General features: G+C 43.5%; 5 protein-coding genes across 6 annotated transcripts; 1 reads left to right on the top strand and 4 right to left on the bottom strand.

Moving 5' to 3' along the window:
* Positions 1–2,756: 2,756 nt before the first annotated feature.
* On the bottom strand, positions 2,757–4,096 carry LOC133848672 (uncharacterized). Its single transcript, XM_062284326.1, has 4 exons — positions 3,953–4,096; positions 3,821–3,882; positions 3,646–3,763; positions 2,757–3,587 (listed from the first exon to the last, which is right to left on the bottom strand). Exons 1-4 carry the CDS (start codon positions 3,985–3,987, stop codon positions 3,503–3,505), a joined length of 300 nt encoding a protein of 99 aa, XP_062140310.1. The 5' UTR covers positions 3,988–4,096; the 3' UTR covers positions 2,757–3,502.
* A 686-nt stretch (positions 4,097–4,782) lies between these two features.
* On the bottom strand, positions 4,783–7,523 carry LOC133847380 (coatomer subunit delta). The gene is made up of 8 exons (XM_062282370.1): positions 7,334–7,523; positions 7,188–7,227; positions 6,862–7,085; positions 6,372–6,799; positions 6,107–6,301; positions 5,723–6,036; positions 5,527–5,638; positions 4,783–5,457 (listed from the first exon to the last, which is right to left on the bottom strand). Exons 1-8 carry the CDS (start codon positions 7,334–7,336, stop codon positions 5,163–5,165), a joined length of 1,611 nt encoding a protein of 536 aa, XP_062138354.1. The 5' UTR covers positions 7,337–7,523; the 3' UTR covers positions 4,783–5,162.
* A 343-nt stretch (positions 7,524–7,866) lies between these two features.
* LOC133847379 (germ cell nuclear acidic protein) lies at positions 7,867–11,756 on the bottom strand. Of its 2 annotated transcripts, XM_062282368.1 has the most exons (6): positions 10,816–11,756; positions 10,002–10,713; positions 9,421–9,747; positions 8,698–9,358; positions 8,378–8,635; positions 7,867–8,320 (listed from the first exon to the last, which is right to left on the bottom strand). In XM_062282368.1, exons 1-6 carry the CDS (start codon positions 11,638–11,640, stop codon positions 7,975–7,977), a joined length of 3,129 nt encoding a protein of 1,042 aa, XP_062138352.1. In that variant the 5' UTR covers positions 11,641–11,756; the 3' UTR covers positions 7,867–7,974. The 2 variants fall into 2 exon arrangements, with proteins under 2 accessions (XP_062138352.1, XP_062138351.1); XM_062282367.1 differs by having other exon boundaries at positions 10,002–11,753.
* A 466-nt stretch (positions 11,757–12,222) lies between these two features.
* On the top strand, positions 12,223–13,316 carry LOC133848555 (uncharacterized). Its single transcript, XM_062284177.1, has one exon. The coding sequence runs from the start codon at positions 12,392–12,394 to the stop codon at positions 13,055–13,057; it is 666 nt and encodes a 221-aa protein (XP_062140161.1). The 5' UTR covers positions 12,223–12,391; the 3' UTR covers positions 13,058–13,316.
* A 102-nt stretch (positions 13,317–13,418) lies between these two features.
* LOC133849409 (structural maintenance of chromosomes protein 3) lies at positions 13,419–17,794 on the bottom strand. The gene is made up of 5 exons (XM_062285465.1): positions 17,654–17,794; positions 17,479–17,593; positions 17,278–17,417; positions 14,091–17,210; positions 13,419–14,018 (listed from the first exon to the last, which is right to left on the bottom strand). The coding sequence occupies exons 1-5, from the start codon at positions 17,666–17,668 to the stop codon at positions 13,806–13,808; spliced, it is 3,603 nt and encodes a 1,200-aa protein (XP_062141449.1). The 5' UTR covers positions 17,669–17,794; the 3' UTR covers positions 13,419–13,805.
* Positions 17,795–18,122: the final 328 nt, after the last annotated feature.

Below are 18,122 nucleotides of genomic sequence, written 5' to 3'. Positions count from 1 at the left end.
TATGATTTTATTGAAATAGCGAAGCCAATTCTTAATTGCAATGAGATGATTTCAGACCTTTAAGTTACTATCTCATTTAACATTTACTTCGCCTGTTGTTGCTTTATTTGTCACTTTGTCACATATATTACACATACGCCTCGTTGCTCCTTCTTTTCATTCTTTGTTTCCTGCTCACATATTATATATACATAGATATAATATAGATATATAAGTAAATGTTCTTTTTATAACTTCCTTGTCTTTTTTTACAGATTACCTTTATTTACTTTAACTCCATATGAATTTCTTTGACTACTTCTTGCAATATATTTTTAATGTTTGTATCCTTTCATTCTTTAGCTGGTTTTATCAAAGTACTATCGCATTTTTTGTCAGTATCTTTATTAAACATTATTTACATTATTTGTCTGTTATTTTTCACTTCATTCTTTTATTATTTATTTATTTTACAAGTATTTTTTAAGTTCTTTGCAACCTTTATCGATCTGCAATATTTCCTCCGACTTGTTGTATATTGCTAATATATGTTTGGGTTCATCAGCCGAGCGTTCACTGTATCACCCTCACGGCGCCCCAATTTAGAGCGTAGTCATTAATTTAAAGTTTCGATTATTGTTGTGTAATTGATTTGTTGTGATCAAATTTGATTTGTTTGCTTGCGGCGATCTTTCAATCGCTCTCGTGTCGAGATCAAAAGATATAGCCATATATATATCATTATAATATCATAAATATACACATACTATATTTCACGAGTTCGATTGCCCCGCGACAATTTGACTAAATTTGTTGGTTTTGAACCAGTTTCAAAAACAGAGAACTTGAATTGATTTACTTCATATTTTATTTCTCTGTTTTCTGTTTTCTTTTTGCTTAATTCGATTTTAGGTATCTCTTGGGTGTTTAATTAGGCTTCGGGCAGGTTTTTGAACCGATATTTAACACGTTTACATTAATGCATATCTAATAATCAGACGAAAATGTTCAGATTCCATATGGCGAAATGGGTAACCGGAACTTCAACTACGAACTAACAAACACACACCACAAAATGAATCTTATTGCCGTCAGCATAGATAAGATCTCAACTTTATGATGGATGGCGCAAAAACATAAATAAAAATACGAAAACGAAAACATGCTGTCTCATTCAATGTTGTGGAGAGAAGGAAAAAACCTGTCCCTTGGTTGCCCCAAACAGCGGCAGCGGCAGCATGTGGCAACAGGTGGCGCCAGTCAAATGCAATTTTGTGCATCCGAAATGCGCACGTTGGGCGCCAGCTTGTCATACGACTTTCAAAAGTTAATAAAAATGCACAAAATGGTAATAAAATGAGCAAAAATATATGGAAAAACTAGCGGGCAATTTGCCGCATGTTGCACGTTGCATGTGCCAAGCTGCAAGTTGCATGACGACGATGAATATATATACATACATATGTCTGTACAAAGTATCTTTCGTTGGCTTTTTCTTCATTTAGTTTTTTTATGACGTAGGCGGGCTGCATTTCCTCAATGTTGCCTAATCCGGAAAATTCAAAGGGGTCGCCAGCCAACGTGCAACACGAACCAACAAGCGAGCGAGCGAGCGAGTGAACAAGCCAGGCGCCGTTATGATTGAGTAATTATACATATGACTACGACTACGACTATACTACACCACAAAAGAGATACTCATCCATATGTATGTCGACATGGGGCCTCCACATTAATGACTAGCCAAGTGATTAGACTCTAATCACTCGCCCACGCTCGCAATTACTAACGGACTCCAGAGGAAAACTACGGACTGCGCGTGGTCAATTGCTTTTGCCTCCTCGCTGCCGGTGGCGAGGGCGGGGCGGGGGCGGGGGGATAACGGTAATGCGACTATCGATTGTGCAGCCCTCTAACGCGTGGATTATTTGAATACAACACCAAATTACTTTTCCTGATTACATCGAACTTTGCAATCGATTTCTTTTCCCTAGACAACTTGCACAATATGAATGCTTAGAGAAATTTCTACCAATTAATGAAAAATCCAGTAAAGAAAATAAATGTTATTTCTTAATTTTGTTTAATACAAATTTTAATATCATAATCTGCCAATTTTCATACCATACAAAATATTATATGCTCAAATAAGATCCCATAAAGTGAACGAGTTTGTGCAAAAATTACGAATATTTAGAAAAACATTTGTTTTAATGGCAAATAAAAAAACCCATTATTATATTTCCATGAAATCACTGATTATATGTAATTTTGTGAAATGCGGCCCCCTTTTTTGTTTCTCAAAACAAAATTTGTACACGACTCTCTAAATGCGTTCGAGTTTTCCGCATGAAAATTTGTTAAGCGATTAAGCAAGCAAAGGTATAATATACATAAAAGTACATACATATGTTATGTTATATAGTATGCTGGTTGGTACGATAAAAGTGTATGTGGATAACATTGCCCAACGAAGCATGCCTAAATTCATTAGCAATCGAAAGTGCTTTAAAACGAATTACTTGCCATAATTGATCGATAATCAGCTCATTTGCCTAATGCACAGTGGGGCAAAGTGAGATGATTATGCAGAGAGTGTTGATAACCCGCTCCGCTTCTCGCCCCGCGTCACACCCTGGACAAAGTGCGACCTTGTGCGATGACGTGTCCCCCATCATGGATAACTGAATGTTGGCACATTAACATTAAACATTACACTTACATGTTGATCCAAAAAGTTCAATGTCAGACACAATTAACACAAAACACATTGTAAATTCAGCATTTTTCGACTATTACATTATATTTTTCTTTCTTTCTTTCTTTTTTGGGGCCATTTCCGAATTCGGCACATTGGAAAAAGTGAACAAAATAAAATAATAATAATGAGAAGTAATCTACAGTGCACTAGGCGTGACTGTTAAATACCCGGTACACATAGTTTCGAAATATTTCTTGAATAATTTTTAACATTATTGAACGTCAACATTACAATCTTTTGAGATCCAGTTTTATACATTTCTACCGGGTATACAAAATTCATGTAAAACAAAAGAAAATCCATAATAATAATAGTATAGTTTCTTTATGATCATATTTCGAATACTTGTAATGTAGCAAAAAGAAAAAAAGTGAATAGAAAATGTATCGAAATTGGAATTCGGAACAGCTTAAAGTGTATGCAGATTGTATAAGTTTTTTGATCACTTGTAGGCTTAATCGTACAAAATGTATACTATATACATGAATTAAGCTTGCATATGTACAATGGTATGAACAATAGATCTGTTGTACATGCTATGTAGTAAATATCAAGTTAAAAAGCAAAAAAAAAAAAACAAAAAAAAGCATTACTAGCGAAATGAAGCAGAATTGCAGCTCAATCAGAGAATTGCAATGACAATGATTAAACATTTGCTTTGGTTGCTCTTGTTTACTAATAGTAGTAGTAGTAGTATTGTTGTTATTGGTGTTGTTGGAAGATTGTTGTGTTGATGAGTGTGTTTGGTGGCAAATGCAGCTGCTAATTGCTGGCTGCAGTCGACCCTGTTGTGGCCTGCTTATAAATTATGCCTGTTATCTCGCCATCCTTTTGTATAACACAGCGCCTGCGAAAAGAATGTGGAACATCAGATTTGCGCCTTTGACTTAGTGTGTCACACTTACTTGGAGCCACTGTAAAGGCAAATGGTCGCCGGCACACTGCTGTTAGGTTCCAGTTTCGCTACCTGCTCCGAGATGGCCATGCCGATGCCCGAAACATTGGGATTAATGTTGCCCTTGGCTACGAGCATATTACGGCAATTAAACACCATTTACTTATTTATCGAGGCTTACTCACCGCCCAGACAAAGCCCTTGTCGATTTGCTAGCAATGCACCCACAGTATCCTGTTGTGTGACACTGTAAGAGATGGGGAGACAAAAAGAGAGTGGCTTGTAGTAAGACAATCTGCTTATCGCACAACACTCACATTTCGTTCAACACTTTTTCCAGTTGCTGCTCCATTTTTGTGCAGCCAAATAATATAAACTCATTTATTATTGAATATTGTTTTATTTATCAGCAGTGTCGCAGTGTGACCAGAAGCAACATTTCTGCAAAGTACATTTCAACGCTATATGGTATATACCGAAACGTAAAAGCTACAATGATGCCAATCTGGCCACACTACATTTCAAATACGATGAGTTTACAAAACTTGTGAAATTGGCGCGTCGTTTTAAAAATGATGTTGTCGTGCGAAATAATAAGACGAATTCAAGCGAAAACTCCATTAAATATAAAAATAGAGTGTAATATTAAATTAATTTAAAAACTACAAAAAACTGTTCCATCATGGAACGCTCTCCAACTTTGAAATTGGCGCCACTGCAAAATATTCCCTTTTTTGTTTCATACTGCCAACGAACGATAGATGGCGCTACTCAAAAGGCAAGTGACTATCTGTAGTTCTGCTTGCTACTGATTTATGTTTGCCTGGTATTTCAGCTGCTGGCTTTGAACTTTTTTGTTGTTCGTCGCGGCACCGAGTGGCCAACAACAACACCGATAGATGACGACACTTAACAAGAAAGTGACTTTCTGTATTTCTGCTTGCTACTGACTTATGTTCGCCTGGTATTTCTCCTGGCTAAGCTGCAGTTTTTTTTCGCAGTCAGGATGACTTGGCATTAAAATTCTAAATTATAAACAAGAGACTGGCTTGCACTTGTATTTTATTATACGCTTAATTATGTGGCAAATTTCATTTACTTACAAACAAATTTACACTTTTACAATGAACAAATATAAATAACATTGTTTCATTCATTCTGAATTATTGTGTGTTTATTTCAAATCAAAATAGTAGTTGCATTTTGTATTTGATGTGTTAGACGCTATGATGATGGATTGTGGAGCACGACATTTGGAATTCTTGTTTTGCGGATCAGCCGTGCTTGCAACTTGCAACAAGTGCATCACGGCATGGATGCGTATTTCTTGTATAATATTTATATATGTATATATTTTAGATTTAACATTTATATATAGTCGTACATAATTGCGATCGAAACGAAAAAAAAAGAAGAAAACCGCTCAAAAATATATAAAGTTATACTAAGTATATATTACTACTGCCGTTATTGTATAGTATTTCTTGCTTTCCTTTCTTTGCTTGCGAGGGGGAGCTTGGGGGAACCTTAAACAATTTCATATTTCTCCACAAACAAAATCGTTTCGCTTGAATACTTGACGGACGTATCATTATCCACCTGGACAACATCCTGCGCACTGATGGCCGCATACGGTGTTTTGGAAACGAACGACACCTGCAGCGGGAAGAAATCACCCGGTATCGAGGCACTGCAGCTGAACTCCATCGAGCCAGATTTGTTGGCGGCATCGATGACGGGAATGTGCCACTGCAGCACATGCTTGCGTGAATCATAGTTGTAGGTGCCATCGTATTCGGCCACCGATGGTTGCACATTCAACCTGCAAATTGAGATTACATCAATTTATATAAGTGATAAGACTGGCAAGGATCTACAAGGAGCTACTCACGGCAATGGTATGACAATGGCCACGTCCTGCAGCTCCAAATGTTGTGCCTCCAGTTCGTATTCAATGTTAACGTCGCAGCCACCTTCGCCATTATCCGATGGCCAGCAATTGACTAATGTGTGGCATGGAATAGAGCGAGAAAGCAAGCAATGAGTTTGTGGATAGACAAATGCAGCAATTTTACTGCTTCACTTACTGGTCAGTGGAATAGCCGATTCGTCCTGTGTGATGAAACGCCACTTAAGCACACCCACATCGGTGTTGAGCGGAAAAGGTTTAGCCGGATTCTTGAGGCCAATCATAGCGCGCGTCTTGAACAGCTCCTTGTCGACATTGGGATGCGTCTGCATCTGTATGCCCTGCGTATCGTTGTTGGCCAGTTTCACCTTAATGCGTCCCAAATTCTCGTCCGTAATGCGCAGCGTTAGCAGACCGGTCAATTCGAATTGCTGAACGCCACCATCGCGTCCCAGACGCACCACCAGCTTATCCTCCATTTTGAGATGAACGCTGCACAACACACAAATACACAATTAATTCAAGATGGCCAAGGACATGAGTTAAGAACTGCAGTTCCTACCTTTCGGTATGAATATCCGCTGAGATTTTGGCCTTGGCGGCAGCACTGGCACTGGCCGCTGCTCCGGCGCCACCAGCGGCAGCAGCTGGTGCCAGACTGGCAATCTTTTCGCCCTCGCTCTTCAACTGATCCACAAAGCTATCCACATCCTTAGACTTGCCGCCCAGCTTGAGAGCATTGCGTGACACGGGCTTTCTGCGAATTGCAGCGATAGCAATTAATAAGGTTAAGGTATGATTAAGGAATGAATATGTTGTCTACTCACTGTGCCGTCTTGCTGGCCAGAGGTTTGTTATCCATTTCAATAGATGGTGCACCCACATTGCCACCACCGCCGCCGCCACTGCTGACGCTGCTGACACCGCTGCTGCCAAAGCTGTCGGAGCTGAAGCCACCGCTGCGTCCACCCAAACCACCCGAGGATGGGCCACCACGTTTAATGGACTCCATGCGTATGCGTTGCAGCTCCTTGGCCTTCTCGCGCATCTTCTGGCGCGCCTCACGCTCCTGAGTTTGACGCACCGCTTGGTAGACTTTCTCCTCGTGCGAGTCCATCTCCACGAAGGTCTTGATCTGCGCCAGATTAACGCTCTCCCTGTAGCCCAAGGCAACAATTTCATCGAAGGCAAAGATCAAATTGAAGGCATTCTCCACAATCTCCTTCTCATCAAGCGAATGACTGTATTCGGGTATCTACAATGCAATGGGTGGGGTCAAGAGTAATCAAGGCATAGAGAAGCATGTTGATCGCTTACCACTTTGGAGAAGAGGCGCAGCGTCTCCAGATCCTCAAGTATGTTGCTGGCCTTTGTGGTGATGAGCAGCATGTAGAGCTTCTCCATCGGCTGATAAACGTAGCGCACCGAGTCCGTTTCCACATAGGTGTGCTGCTTGCCCGCCGTCATCAGCTTGGGGAACGCTGCCAGCAGCCCCTCGATGCGAGCTTTTGTCATCTCCACGAACTGACGTGACAATATGACTGCAATAGTATGAGTGCGTATATGAGTACGTGTGTGTGGTCTTAGGTTATAGTTGAAATTATTGATAAATAAGCAAATGTTTGTTAATACTTTGAACTTACCTTTGCCATTTTTTGTGCAGACTGCCGCAGCAACGAGTACCTGCGAAATGTAAACGATAAAAGCGTTAATATTACAGATTAGCAAAAAAAATCGCCGACGTCAACTTGTATGTGTGTGCGTATTTGTATGTGTGTGCCCCGCTTACCATTTTAATGCAGCAGCTGTAATTGTTGGTTGAGATACAGCCAATTGATTGCTTCGCTTTAGATGGCCAGCAAAGTGCAATATAACCCAACTGATTTTGGTATTAAACACAATTTGTTTTGTTTTTTTGTGTTTCTGTCACTTGAATTCGCGTAGCTGACGTGTTCGGTTCTCCCAACTAAATGTTTACGAATGCGTGCGTGTGTGTGCACGCTAGTGATGACAGCTCGCCGACAAATCTATCGCTGACGTCACAATTGATCGCCTTGCCCGTGCGGCGAAATGCATCCAATTCGCTTAGCAATACATTTGTTTTGCTGAGCTCACTTTTATTTCTACTCTAGGCTTTATATTAAATGTTTGCTTATGGTTTTAATTCAACAATTGGTACGATTTCAACCGCATACTACCAGCGTGACGTCACGAGTGTTTCTCTTGCGCAATATCGATAACATTTCGCGTATCGCTTGGCCGACGATAAATTGCCCAACACTGTCGCAAACTGATAACGGACGCAATCAAAACGGCGAGTGATTTTGTTGTTTTGGAAACTGTTTCAACTTCATTTTATTCTATTACAACGAAAACTTATATACTATAAAAAATATATATAAAGATTGTACTTGTCAGTTTGTCTTGAACTTAATTTTCGTCATCGTCATCGTCGTCTAATGCTAAAGTTTCCACTTGATTGGCAATTAAGTCATCTGTTGCCGCCGCAGCTCCTGTTGCGGCCTTGTTGTGTTGCTCCTTTTGTTTGGCATACTCCACGCTCAGTATGCGCATCACTTGGGCCGCTGTGAGATCTGGTCGCTTGTGCTTTTTGAACTGCTCCTTCACGAACTTGGCGAATCCCGCCGCCTCGCGCACCGGCTGCAATTGCACATTGCCCTCCTTATCCTTCTTGTTGAGGAACAATTGAATTGGACCCGAGCATAGGCGACAGCGTATGTTGTCCACCTTGCGATGCCGCGAATGAGCCTTGGAACTGACAATGAAACAGAATCAATATAAATCACATACAGGAAAGAAGGATCGCACTTACCCCACGTCGCAGGCTTCGCATCGATAAGTGTACTTGAATTCAATATCATAGTCGTGACACACACTGATGGACGGCAGATCGGGAAACGCAGCCATGGCGCGGTATGTCCACTGCTTCCAGGTGCGTCCATGTCCGCCCTCATTGTTAAAGATCCAGGTCGCTGCATGGCACATCTCATGGATCAGTGTACAGCGCAAACGATCCGCACTTGTCAACACCTTAATGCTCAGCTCCAGTACGCACATGCGTTCGTTAAGTCTATCCGGGGTTGAAGGGAATGTAATGGGTGTATTCTAACAAGAAATTGTAATGTAATTTACTTGCGCTTGTTGCGGCATCTGCCCGCTGTGTTGCGCAGCGTCTTTGACCAAACTATGGGGACCTGCAGCTTGTTGTTGAACACCTTCTCATTGAACATGTCATAGAGACGCGTCGTCAGCTCTTCCTTGTTGCGCTTAAAGTTCTCGCGATAGAAGTACGCCTCATTGTCCGCGTACTCACGACTCACATCCTTCTCCAGGGACTTGATGAAGCTGCATTTGCCACTGCCACGCACCTGAGGTGTTTGCTTTTGCTTTGGCTGTCGCGAAGACGGCGTTCGACTGGGCGTCACTTGTGGCGTCGTGGTCGTCGGCAGCTTAAAGATCGGTTTGGCTTTGGGTGACTTGACGGCAATGCCCAATTGGCGCTTCACCTCCTGGACACGCTTGTGCACTGTACTGCCGGGCTGATAGAAAATCTCCAGCTCATCCAGATTGTTCATGTCGAGCGCACGCTCCACAATCGCCTTGGCCGCGTTCTCATCCTCGTAGCCAAAATTGGGCGTAAATAGCTGACGACGCGTTGGTGGCAAGTCCACGTTTAATGGCGTCGCTGGCGTTGATGGCGTTGATGGCGCTGATGGCGTCGCACACATTTTGGGCTTGACGGTGGCGCGACAAGTGCGCAGAATATCATCCAGTTTCTTGGGAAACTTGGGAGCTGTAATGTGAGAGATTAAAGTTAACAACAAGAAGCATCTTTTTCTGTTCTCTTTTGCATACACTTGTCGCCGCTGCTCCCATCGGGACTGCTGACCACCTCCACCTCCGCTTTGGTCAGATCCAAGTAGGTCATATGCCCAGCATTGTCGCCGCTGCCCACGCTGCCCACGCTGCAATCGGTGGCATCCGCATCCTCGTCATCGCTGGCATCGGTACCGCTGTCCGTGTCCACCAGCGCCCGCCAACGCTCCTCGTGCACATGCTTGGTGCGCACCTGCTGCTTATTAGCCACTCGAGCGCTCCGCGTTCCCGCCACCTTCTTCGCTGCAGCCGTTGCCGCCGGCAAATGCGTTGAATTCAATTGGTTGTTATGCAAAGCGCGTTTAACTGCAAGATTGAAAGTTAAGTTTGTAAGTAAGCTGTAGTTTACAGAGTTGTGTGTTGAGAATAGATAATTATAGATAAAGCTTATAGATTTTAGTGTAAAATTCGCTTTGATCTATGTCAAATTTATAAATAGTCCTATTATACTTCTATTATCCCTGGCATCTTTTCATTAATTCTTGTAACATGATCGATTCTTATTTGATATGTCTGCTGATCTCATTCATTTTTATATCACATCTTATTGGACTACTCACAGATGCTAAAGTCACCCAAGGCGCTCTCATTGCACTTGGCAGCTGGCTGACGTTTCTTGGCTGTGGTGGCCGCAGCTGGACGGGATTTGGGCTGACGACGCAGCTCAGTCAGCGGAGTGCGATCTACAGTTGATGCTTTCGTTGCCGCTACCGCTGCCGCTCTCGTTGCAGTCTTGCCACCACTGCCACTTGAGCGTTTCAGGGTGCGTATGACGTCGGGAGTTTGCCAGGATTTGCCATAGAGTTGATTCAACAATTGCTCGGCATTCGTCAGGAATTCCTCATCCTCTGAGGCATCAGCCTGCAGTATAGAGCGATCTTTCTGCTGTCGCTGTTGTTGATTTTCTTCCGCTTGTTCCTCTGGCTGCTCCTCTGGCTGTTCCGGCGGCTGCTCATCGTCTTCCGACTCCGATTCCGCGCTGCTCGACTCAATGTTGGGTATGTGTATCTTAATGTTGATCTTGGCAGAAATGTTGATGCTGCTCACTTGTATTGCTGGCGTACCCAAATCCCGCTCAGTTTCCCTTGCAGTTTCCACGCTGCTCGCGGACTCTGTTCGCGATCTCACCGGCGAGTGCTCCGCCTCGCTACTGGTCTCGGGAATGGTATTGTCTGCCACCGACTGATCCTCGGTCTCATCGTTCGCCAGTCGCCGGCAGCTCGGTTGTGGGTCCTCTAACTCCTGCTGCTCCTCGGAGCACACCGTATTCGCCTCGGTCTCATTGTCCGCCAAGCGTTTGCTCTCATTCAGCTCCGTATTCGCCTCGGTCTCATTGTCCGCCAAGCGTTTGCTCTCATTTAGCTCCGTATTCACCTCAGTCTCGTTGTCTGCCAACAGCCTGCTGCTGTCCAACGGGCGAGAGCAGGTGGGCAAACGTGTGATGTCAATGTCCTGGCTCATGGATTCAGTGTCGGCGCTGGCAATGCGCGAGTGCAGCAGCTGATCCGAGGACATGTCCACAATGCCACGACGCTCCATCTCGCGACGCTCGAAGGAGACGTCACGCAGAAACGCCTCGAGCAGTTGCAGCTTGTTGCTGGGCACGGCTATTGCAGCCGATTGCTCACTGATGGCCATGCTGGGCTTCTCCTGTTCCTTTTGCTTCTCTTCCTGCTTATCCTGCTCCGTTTCACTATCTGATATCGTAATACACGATTCGTTGTCATCATCTTCCTCATCATTTGCTTCCTCAGTTGTTGATGATATGCAAATGGAGACTTCCTCTTTTGGCTGTACTCTTAAATTGGAGACTTGTGTGGAGAGCTGCTCCACATCGACGTATTCGGAGCGCTGAGTGCAACCATCACCGCTTAGCTGCAGCACTTCCATATAATCGGAAACATCAAGCTGTGTGCTCTCGTCCTGTATTGTTTTGGGCACCTTTTGCTCCACTCCCATTTTTATGCTATTCGAGGATACTGAGGAATCGCTGCGCAGCAAGGGATTCTCATGTGCTCGTTCGTTTAGTTCACTTAGTAGTTGGCGACTCACGTTGGTTTTTTCAATATTTTCACTGGCCAATTGTTTTTTCTTATTTGAGGAGAGCGTCAGTTTAGCAAATTTGTCTTTTATCGGCACATTCACTGTGGACGGATCAACAGTTCGAAACAGTTTGAATGCGTTGCTCTTGTCCGCCATCTTGTGTATTGTCGTCACATTCGAATTAACTGTTTAAAAGTGCAGTAACAAAATGCATTGCACATACACAATAAAAACAACGAAACCCAAATACAAATCTCTGGCGGGCGTCGATAAATGATCGCTGCAAGTGTGACCGCTGCGGTATGGCAATAAAATATACTGCAATCTACATTCCAAACTTGCTATAACATTTATGGCTCGTTTCGTTTGTATTTAACTGAACGCTTGCTATGCAGCTCAATTTTTGAATTCTTCAACAATATATTTTGTATTATATAGATCTTTATATTACTTAATAATAATAATTTTTGTATTACTCAATTATTGATGAAATGTATATTTATATGTATGTATATATATAGATGTATTGACGATTATATGGTTTTGCAAATATTACAATCTATGGGAAATGTATGCAACATTTTTAAGTTAAGAGATTAAGCATAATTTAAACAGTAAGGTGGACACTATAATATTAAACTAAAAATTAATAATTTACGCTTATAAATGTTTTCATTTCCGAAATGGCATTCTTGAAATGTCATTCAACGGCATTTCATTTAAAATTGGTTGTCCAACACTCCGCATGTTATCGATAACGCACGATTGTTGTGTGTGGCAGCCCTGCTTGCCAGAATAATAATAACAACACCAACAACAATACAGCAACAAAAACAAGAACAACCAAAGGCAAATTTTAACTTTAGTGGTTTGTTTTGATCCACCGACCGACCACCTGTCCACCTTAATGGCTTCAAATGCCGCCGGCACAGTGTCCTCGAAACTCTCGCTGGGCCTGCTGAACTTCATATTAGCCGTGATCTCGGGATGGGCCCTCAAACACTACAGCATTGAGCGGCATGCGCTCGCCGGTTATGGTTTGTTTTTTGCGCACAGCGTGCTCTGCATTCTACGCTACACGCATCCCAATCCCGGCCAGGTGCAGCGACGCATTTGCGAGCAATCCCTACGCTACTCACCGGCCATTTTCATCACTCTTATCATCGGCCAAATGCAGAGCATCAGCGGTGAATTGGAATTCTTTGCCGGCATCGCCAAGTGGCGTCACATTGTGCTCACACTGTACGGCGGCGTATTGCTCCTATCCGGCATCCGGCGTTGTCTAAGCGAGAAGTCATCATTGGGGCAACTGCTGGGGAAACTGTTGCGTCTCAATCACACTGTGTGCGTGCTGTGGAACATCTATTGTCTGTGGCGCATTGCCATGTTGGATGAGCACTGGTGGTCATTGGGATTGGCGCTTCTTGTGCTGCTCAATCACTTTGTACTCTGGCGGCTGTCGTTGCGTTTCAACATCAGCACCCTGGAGGTGGACACCGTGGGCATGTGTTTCTCCCTCATCTTTGCGATCAATGCCAGTCAAGAGTTGATAGAGAATACGGCCGGAAGATGATTAGGATGATGAAGAGGACGAACCAAAAACATACATACACATATATTGTTAAACAATATGGTTGATTGAATGATGAATGGAATGGAATGATGGATTGATGCTGCATTTAGCACAAGCAACACTGAGACATATTTATATATCTATATACGACATTAATTAAGAGTTGATCCCTTTTTCTATATTATATACTACGAATATATACTTGTTAATCCCACGCGATGTTTTTTACTCAATAAAATTGAACGTTTTTATATGCAACATTCGAAGAGTTTCAATTTCATTATGTTCATATTTTCAATCAAATTTAATCAGGATAAATCTGTTTAAAGTGCGAGACAGATTGCAGAATATGAAGATCCGATTTGTATTTTAGATTTCTCTGTGTCATTTATTGAATGGTACATTGGAAGCAGCTGCGCTTTGGCTTCGCTTCCTTTCGTTGACATTAGACAAACATTAAAGCTGCCTTCGCAACAGCAGCTGGACAATTACAATACAGGACTTATCGACTTAATTAAGGGTTTAATTTGTTGTTGTTGTTCTTGTTGTATTAAATAAATGTTCATTTGTGTTGTGTTTAAGGAAAAAATAAAGGCAAAAAAAAAAACAAATAAAATAAACAATTAATTTCTATTCAATAAGAAATGCTTGAATGTGAGGGAGGACGAGGAAGAGGACAAGCACAAGGGAGATATATATATATATATGCGTGTGTATGTATATGTGTGTGTGTGCATGTGCGTGCGATCTAGGCGTGTGTGTTGTCGTCCTCGACAAAGTCCTTGGCCTGCTCGCGCGTCACACAATCAATGTGGCTGACCTTATTCCTAAAGCGCACACCATAAAACTTGTGCGCATTCTCCAGCAGCTCTGGCCTGAATGTGGTCGTAATAAACTGTGCAGTGTCGCTCAGCTCATGGATCATATCGGCCACCGCCTTACGATGCATCGCATCGAGCGCCTATCCCAGAAGAAAGTACAATTGGTTAATAAATTCGCTAATGATTAGATAAAGTGTAAAGTGTTACGTTACCTGATCGATTTCATCGAACAAATAGAATGGCGCTGGATCGCATTTCTGTATGGAAAAGATGAGGGCGAGGGCAACCAGTGACTTTTGACCACCCGACAATTGATTCATTTCACGCATCTCGGCATCGACTCCCGTGAATGAGACGCGTATCCCAATGCCCGTGAAGGCATCTGAATTGGCCACCTCCTTTTCCATTTCCTCGCCCTCGTTATCCTTGGTCTTAAGTATCAAATAGCCAGCGCCTTGGGGCACTAGTTTCTTAAAGACCTTCGTGAAATTTTGCGCCACCTGACGGAACGTAAATTGTATGGCTTCGACCTTTTGCATTTCGAGAGATTGGATGAGCATATGGATCTTTTGATCGCCAATATCGAGCTCCTCTTTGCGACGATAAAGTTTCTCCTTTTGCTCAGAGAAGCTAAGGAATTGATCGAGCGCCTTTTTGTTCACATGATTGTACTTCTTCAGATGCTGATTGGCCTTCTCCAGTTCCTTGAAGATGTTCTTCAGCGAGATGCGACTGTACGCGGCATCCACCTGGGGCAACGCACCCAAGCTGGCAATCTTCTCGGTGCACTCATCGATCTTTTGATTGAGCATATTCTCTTTGGTCGTCCATTTCTCCAACTGTTTACTGTCCTTGTTAATGTTCTCCTCGGCCTCCTTCTCCTTGCGCACATGCGTCTCCAACTCCGCTTGCAGTTCCTTCTGTAGCTGCACCGCCTCGTTGACACGCTTCTCAATCTCCTCGAGATCTGCATTCACCTTCTTAATGCGTTTCTCGGTGGACACCAGTTCGGTTTTACAATTGTTGAGCTTACGCTTGCGATCCTCCACGCTAATCTCTTGCAGTGCCTGAATGAGCTCGTCGCGTCGCCGAAACAGATTGTTAATCAGCAGATTGTCCAGCTTATTCTTGCGCACCTCCAGCTGCATGCGCTGTGTGAACGCCTCCTTGTTCTCCTGATTCAGCCGTCGTATATCATCGTTGAGCTGATCGATTTCACGTTGATCCTGCACCGACAGTGTTGACATCAGCTCCTGCTTGAGCTCAGCTTCAAGGCTCGATTTGGTGCTGGTCATCGCCTCCAGCGATGCCTTGCACTGGGCCAGGGAACGCTCCTTGGGCGCCCGATATTTTTCTATGCGCACCAGTTCCTCTTTCATCAGACGTATTTCGCCCTGCACCTTCTCGAAGACATCTTTCGATTTGCCCTGTTTCGTTTCGGTTTTCTGCATTTCCGACACAATGGAATTGATGTTGTTCTCCGTGGATTTGAGCTCATTGCGCAGTTTGCTCAGTTTCTTCTCGAATTCACTGATCTGCTGCGTGTACTCGGTGCGTTTCTTTTGCATCTCCAGGCGCGAGCGAGACGTATTGAAGTAGCCACCGGTGAGCGAACCCTTCGACGACACCTGATCACCTTCCAGCGTCACACAATCGAGTCCAGTGCTCTTGGCCAGCTCGGTGGCACGCTCGAGATTACGACAGATGAGCGTCTTACCAAAGATGTAGCGCAACGCCTTGTCATGCTGTTCGTCGTACTTGAGTTTCGATATCATGGGTATCGAATCGGGATCGTCGGGATAATCGTGTATCTTAACCTGCAGACGATTCAGGGGCATGAATGTCACCTCACCCGGCAGCTTTAGTTTGTTCATCTCCTTCAGAATTTGTGTGCCTTCATACTCCGATTCCACAATGTGATGAAATAGACGATTCGCTGCCGTCACCTCGACCGCTGTGTAAATGGTTTTGTCGCAGCTAAAGTTCTCAATCACCGGGCCATAATATGCTCTCGCTATTGCCGCCGATTGACCGCCACGTTCCACAAAACTATCGAGCACTTTGCGCACCGAATCGCAGCCGTTTAAGATCGGTTTGCCTGCCATGCTCCGCAACGCTTGATCTGCCCGGGAGAGCTCCTCCTTTTGGGTTTGCAGCTGCTGTGTCATTTGTGTCTCTTTGCGCCACAATTCGTTGCGCATGGATTGATGCTGATCCTTGGTCTTCTTTAGCTCATAGTACTTTTTGTTGTGCTCATCGATTTGCAGACGCAACTGTTCCAATTCGGAGGAATGCTCTTCGATTTTGGTGCCCAAATCCTTTTCGCTTGTGGCATCCTTCTTCAAATCCTCAACGAGTTTGGCATGGTGATTGATCTTGTCCTTTGTCTGCTTGCTAATCGACTTCAGCTCATTGTGTATCCATTTGTCGCGATCTTCGCGTGACGAGAACTGAGAGCCGCGTCCTTGTTTTGCATAGAGCTCTTTGCGCTTCTGCTCCTTCAGCTGCAGTTCACGCGAGCAATCTTCCTCCTTGCGCTTCATCGACTCGTATTTGGGCTTTACATCGTCCAGCTCGTTTTCGCGCTCCGCAATTGTCACCTTGAGATTCTTGAGCTCCTGATCGGCGCGTTCCTTGGACTTGTTATCGCCTTGCACCTCATCGTTCAGATCGACAATGGTTAAATCCAGTTTGGTCTTTTCGCGCAGCAATTGTTGCTGTTCGGTCATCAGCACTGAGCGTTCCTCCTTGGTGCTCTGCACCTTCTTCTTGGCCTCTTTCAGGTTCTTTTGCACCTCCTTGATCTTCTCTTGTGCCTTCTGTATCTCAATGTTGTAGTTCTTCTTCTTGTCCGACGACGATTTGCGTTGCAGCAGCAACTCCTCGAGTGCTCGTCGTGTATCCTTTAGTTCCGTTTCGTAGCGTATGTATTCAAGGGTACGTCGTGTTTTATCCCACTTTTGATACTCTTTAAGCTCTTCCTTTTCCTCCTCGAGCGTTTGCAGTCGATCCTCGATTGTTTTCAAATACTCACTGATCTTCTCCAGCTTTCCGTCGGTTTCGCGCAGCAAATTCAACGATTCCTCTTTGCGTTCATCATAGACACGCGTTCCGGCGACCTCGCGCAACAATTTGAGGCGATATGAATCGGCTGCTGTGGCCATTTGATTGATTTTGCCCTGCTTGACAATGTAATAGGGATTGGAGCTGGAAAAGCCGGCCGATTCAAGCAGATTGACCACCTCATTGCGTGGCACGACCTTCTTGTTTAGAAAATACTGATCCTTCTTGGCGCCAATGACGCGTCGCAAGTAAATCTCTTCCTTGTCAATCTGAGCGCGGCAAAATGACAAAGGCAAATTAATTGAACTAAATGACTGAATAATGAATGAAACTTACTGGCACACGATTGTCCGAATTGTCAAAGATGATCTCCACATACGCCGAAATGACGCGAGCTCCAGTTCCCTCGTGGAGCAGCGCTTGACGCTGCTCTGGACGCAGATGCGTAAACTCATCGCTTAGCACAAATTGTATAGCTGTTCATAAACATTCAATTAATGAACTGCAACAACTGCACAACAATTCAAATGTACATACCATAGAAGAAATTACTTTTGCCTGAACCATTGCGTCCAACGACGACGTTGTGACGCTTATCGAATGGCTCCACCACCGTCTGGTCCTTGTAACTTTTAAAGCCTTGTATAATAATCTGCAAATTGATTTTGTTTAGCGCGAACTGGGATTATCATCAGCAGCAACATGTACTCACCTGCTTAATGTGCATTTTATTATAACATAAACACACACAAAAATAAACAGATACGCCACAATATTTTTATTTGCGCCAGCAAATTGGGTTGCCACCAATTGTTTTGTTTTGTGTGCAACAACTCTGACTAACACTGGCTTGTCTCCGCAGCCAACTTCATGTATCTCAAATTGCGTTAACAGCAAGATATTAAACATTAATTGCGCCAACTCTTGATAACGTTTACTTTTCATTTGTATCACAGTTTGACCCATTAATAAAAAGTTATCAACCAAATAACTAAAATGTTTATTTTCTACATTTTAAATCAGTAAGCATTTTAAAACTTTATGTACCAACTGATAATTAGCTATCTTTTTCTTACAGCATTGAGATGTTATGTTAACAACGCCTGTTAAATTTAAAATGCATGTAATTTTGCTCTGTTAATTAGCATCTGTCTATTAGCTGTTCAAAAGAACTGCGCAAA

The sequence above is a fragment of the Drosophila sulfurigaster genome, chromosome X (genome assembly GCF_023558435.1).
Source record: "Drosophila sulfurigaster albostrigata strain 15112-1811.04 chromosome X, ASM2355843v2, whole genome shotgun sequence".
NCBI classification, from domain to species: domain Eukaryota; kingdom Metazoa; phylum Arthropoda; class Insecta; order Diptera; family Drosophilidae; genus Drosophila; species Drosophila sulfurigaster.
The sequence above is the reverse complement of the archived record's forward strand: the minus strand, read 5'-3'. Positions and strand labels throughout refer to the sequence as shown.

Bases quoted from the DNA above. Each gene is read 5' to 3' on its own strand.
- LOC133848672 (XM_062284326.1), bottom strand. From the start codon at position 3,987: ATGGAGCAGCAACTGGAAAAAGTGTTGAACGAAAT. The intron at 3,883-3,952 runs GTGAGTGTTGTG...CATCTCTTACAG, and splicing joins GAAAAAGTGTTGAACGAAAT to TGTCACACAACAGGATACTG. The intron at 3,764-3,820 runs GTGAGTAAGCCT...ATATGCTCGTAG, and splicing joins ACAAGGGCTTTGTCTGGGCG to CCAAGGGCAACATTAATCCC.
- LOC133847380 (XM_062282370.1), bottom strand. The intron at 7,086-7,187 runs GTAAGTTCAAAG...ATACTATTGCAG, and splicing joins CTGCACAAAAAATGGCAAAG to TCATATTGTCACGTCAGTTC. The intron at 6,800-6,861 runs GTAAGCGATCAA...ATTGCATTGTAG, and splicing joins TGCGCCTCTTCTCCAAAGTG to ATACCCGAATACAGTCATTC.
- LOC133847379 (XM_062282367.1), bottom strand. From the start codon at position 11,640: ATGGCGGACAAGAGCAACGCATTCAAACTGTTTCGAACTGTTGATCCG. The intron at 8,636-8,697 runs GTAAATTACATT...AACCCCGGATAG, and splicing joins AGATGCCGCAACAAGCGCAA to ACTTAACGAACGCATGTGCG. The intron at 8,321-8,377 runs GTAAGTGCGATC...TTTCATTGTCAG, and splicing joins TGCGAAGCCTGCGACGTGGG to TTCCAAGGCTCATTCGCGGC.
- LOC133848555 (XM_062284177.1), top strand. From the start codon at position 12,392: ATGGCTTCAAATGCCGCCGGCACAGTGTCCTCGAAACTCTCGCTGGGC.
- LOC133849409 (XM_062285465.1), bottom strand. The intron at 17,418-17,478 runs GTATGTACATTT...GTTTATGAACAG, and splicing joins CAAAAGTAATTTCTTCTATG to CTATACAATTTGTGCTAAGC. The intron at 17,211-17,277 runs GTAAGTTTCATT...TGCCGCGCTCAG, and splicing joins ATTCGGACAATCGTGTGCCA to ATTGACAAGGAAGAGATTTA.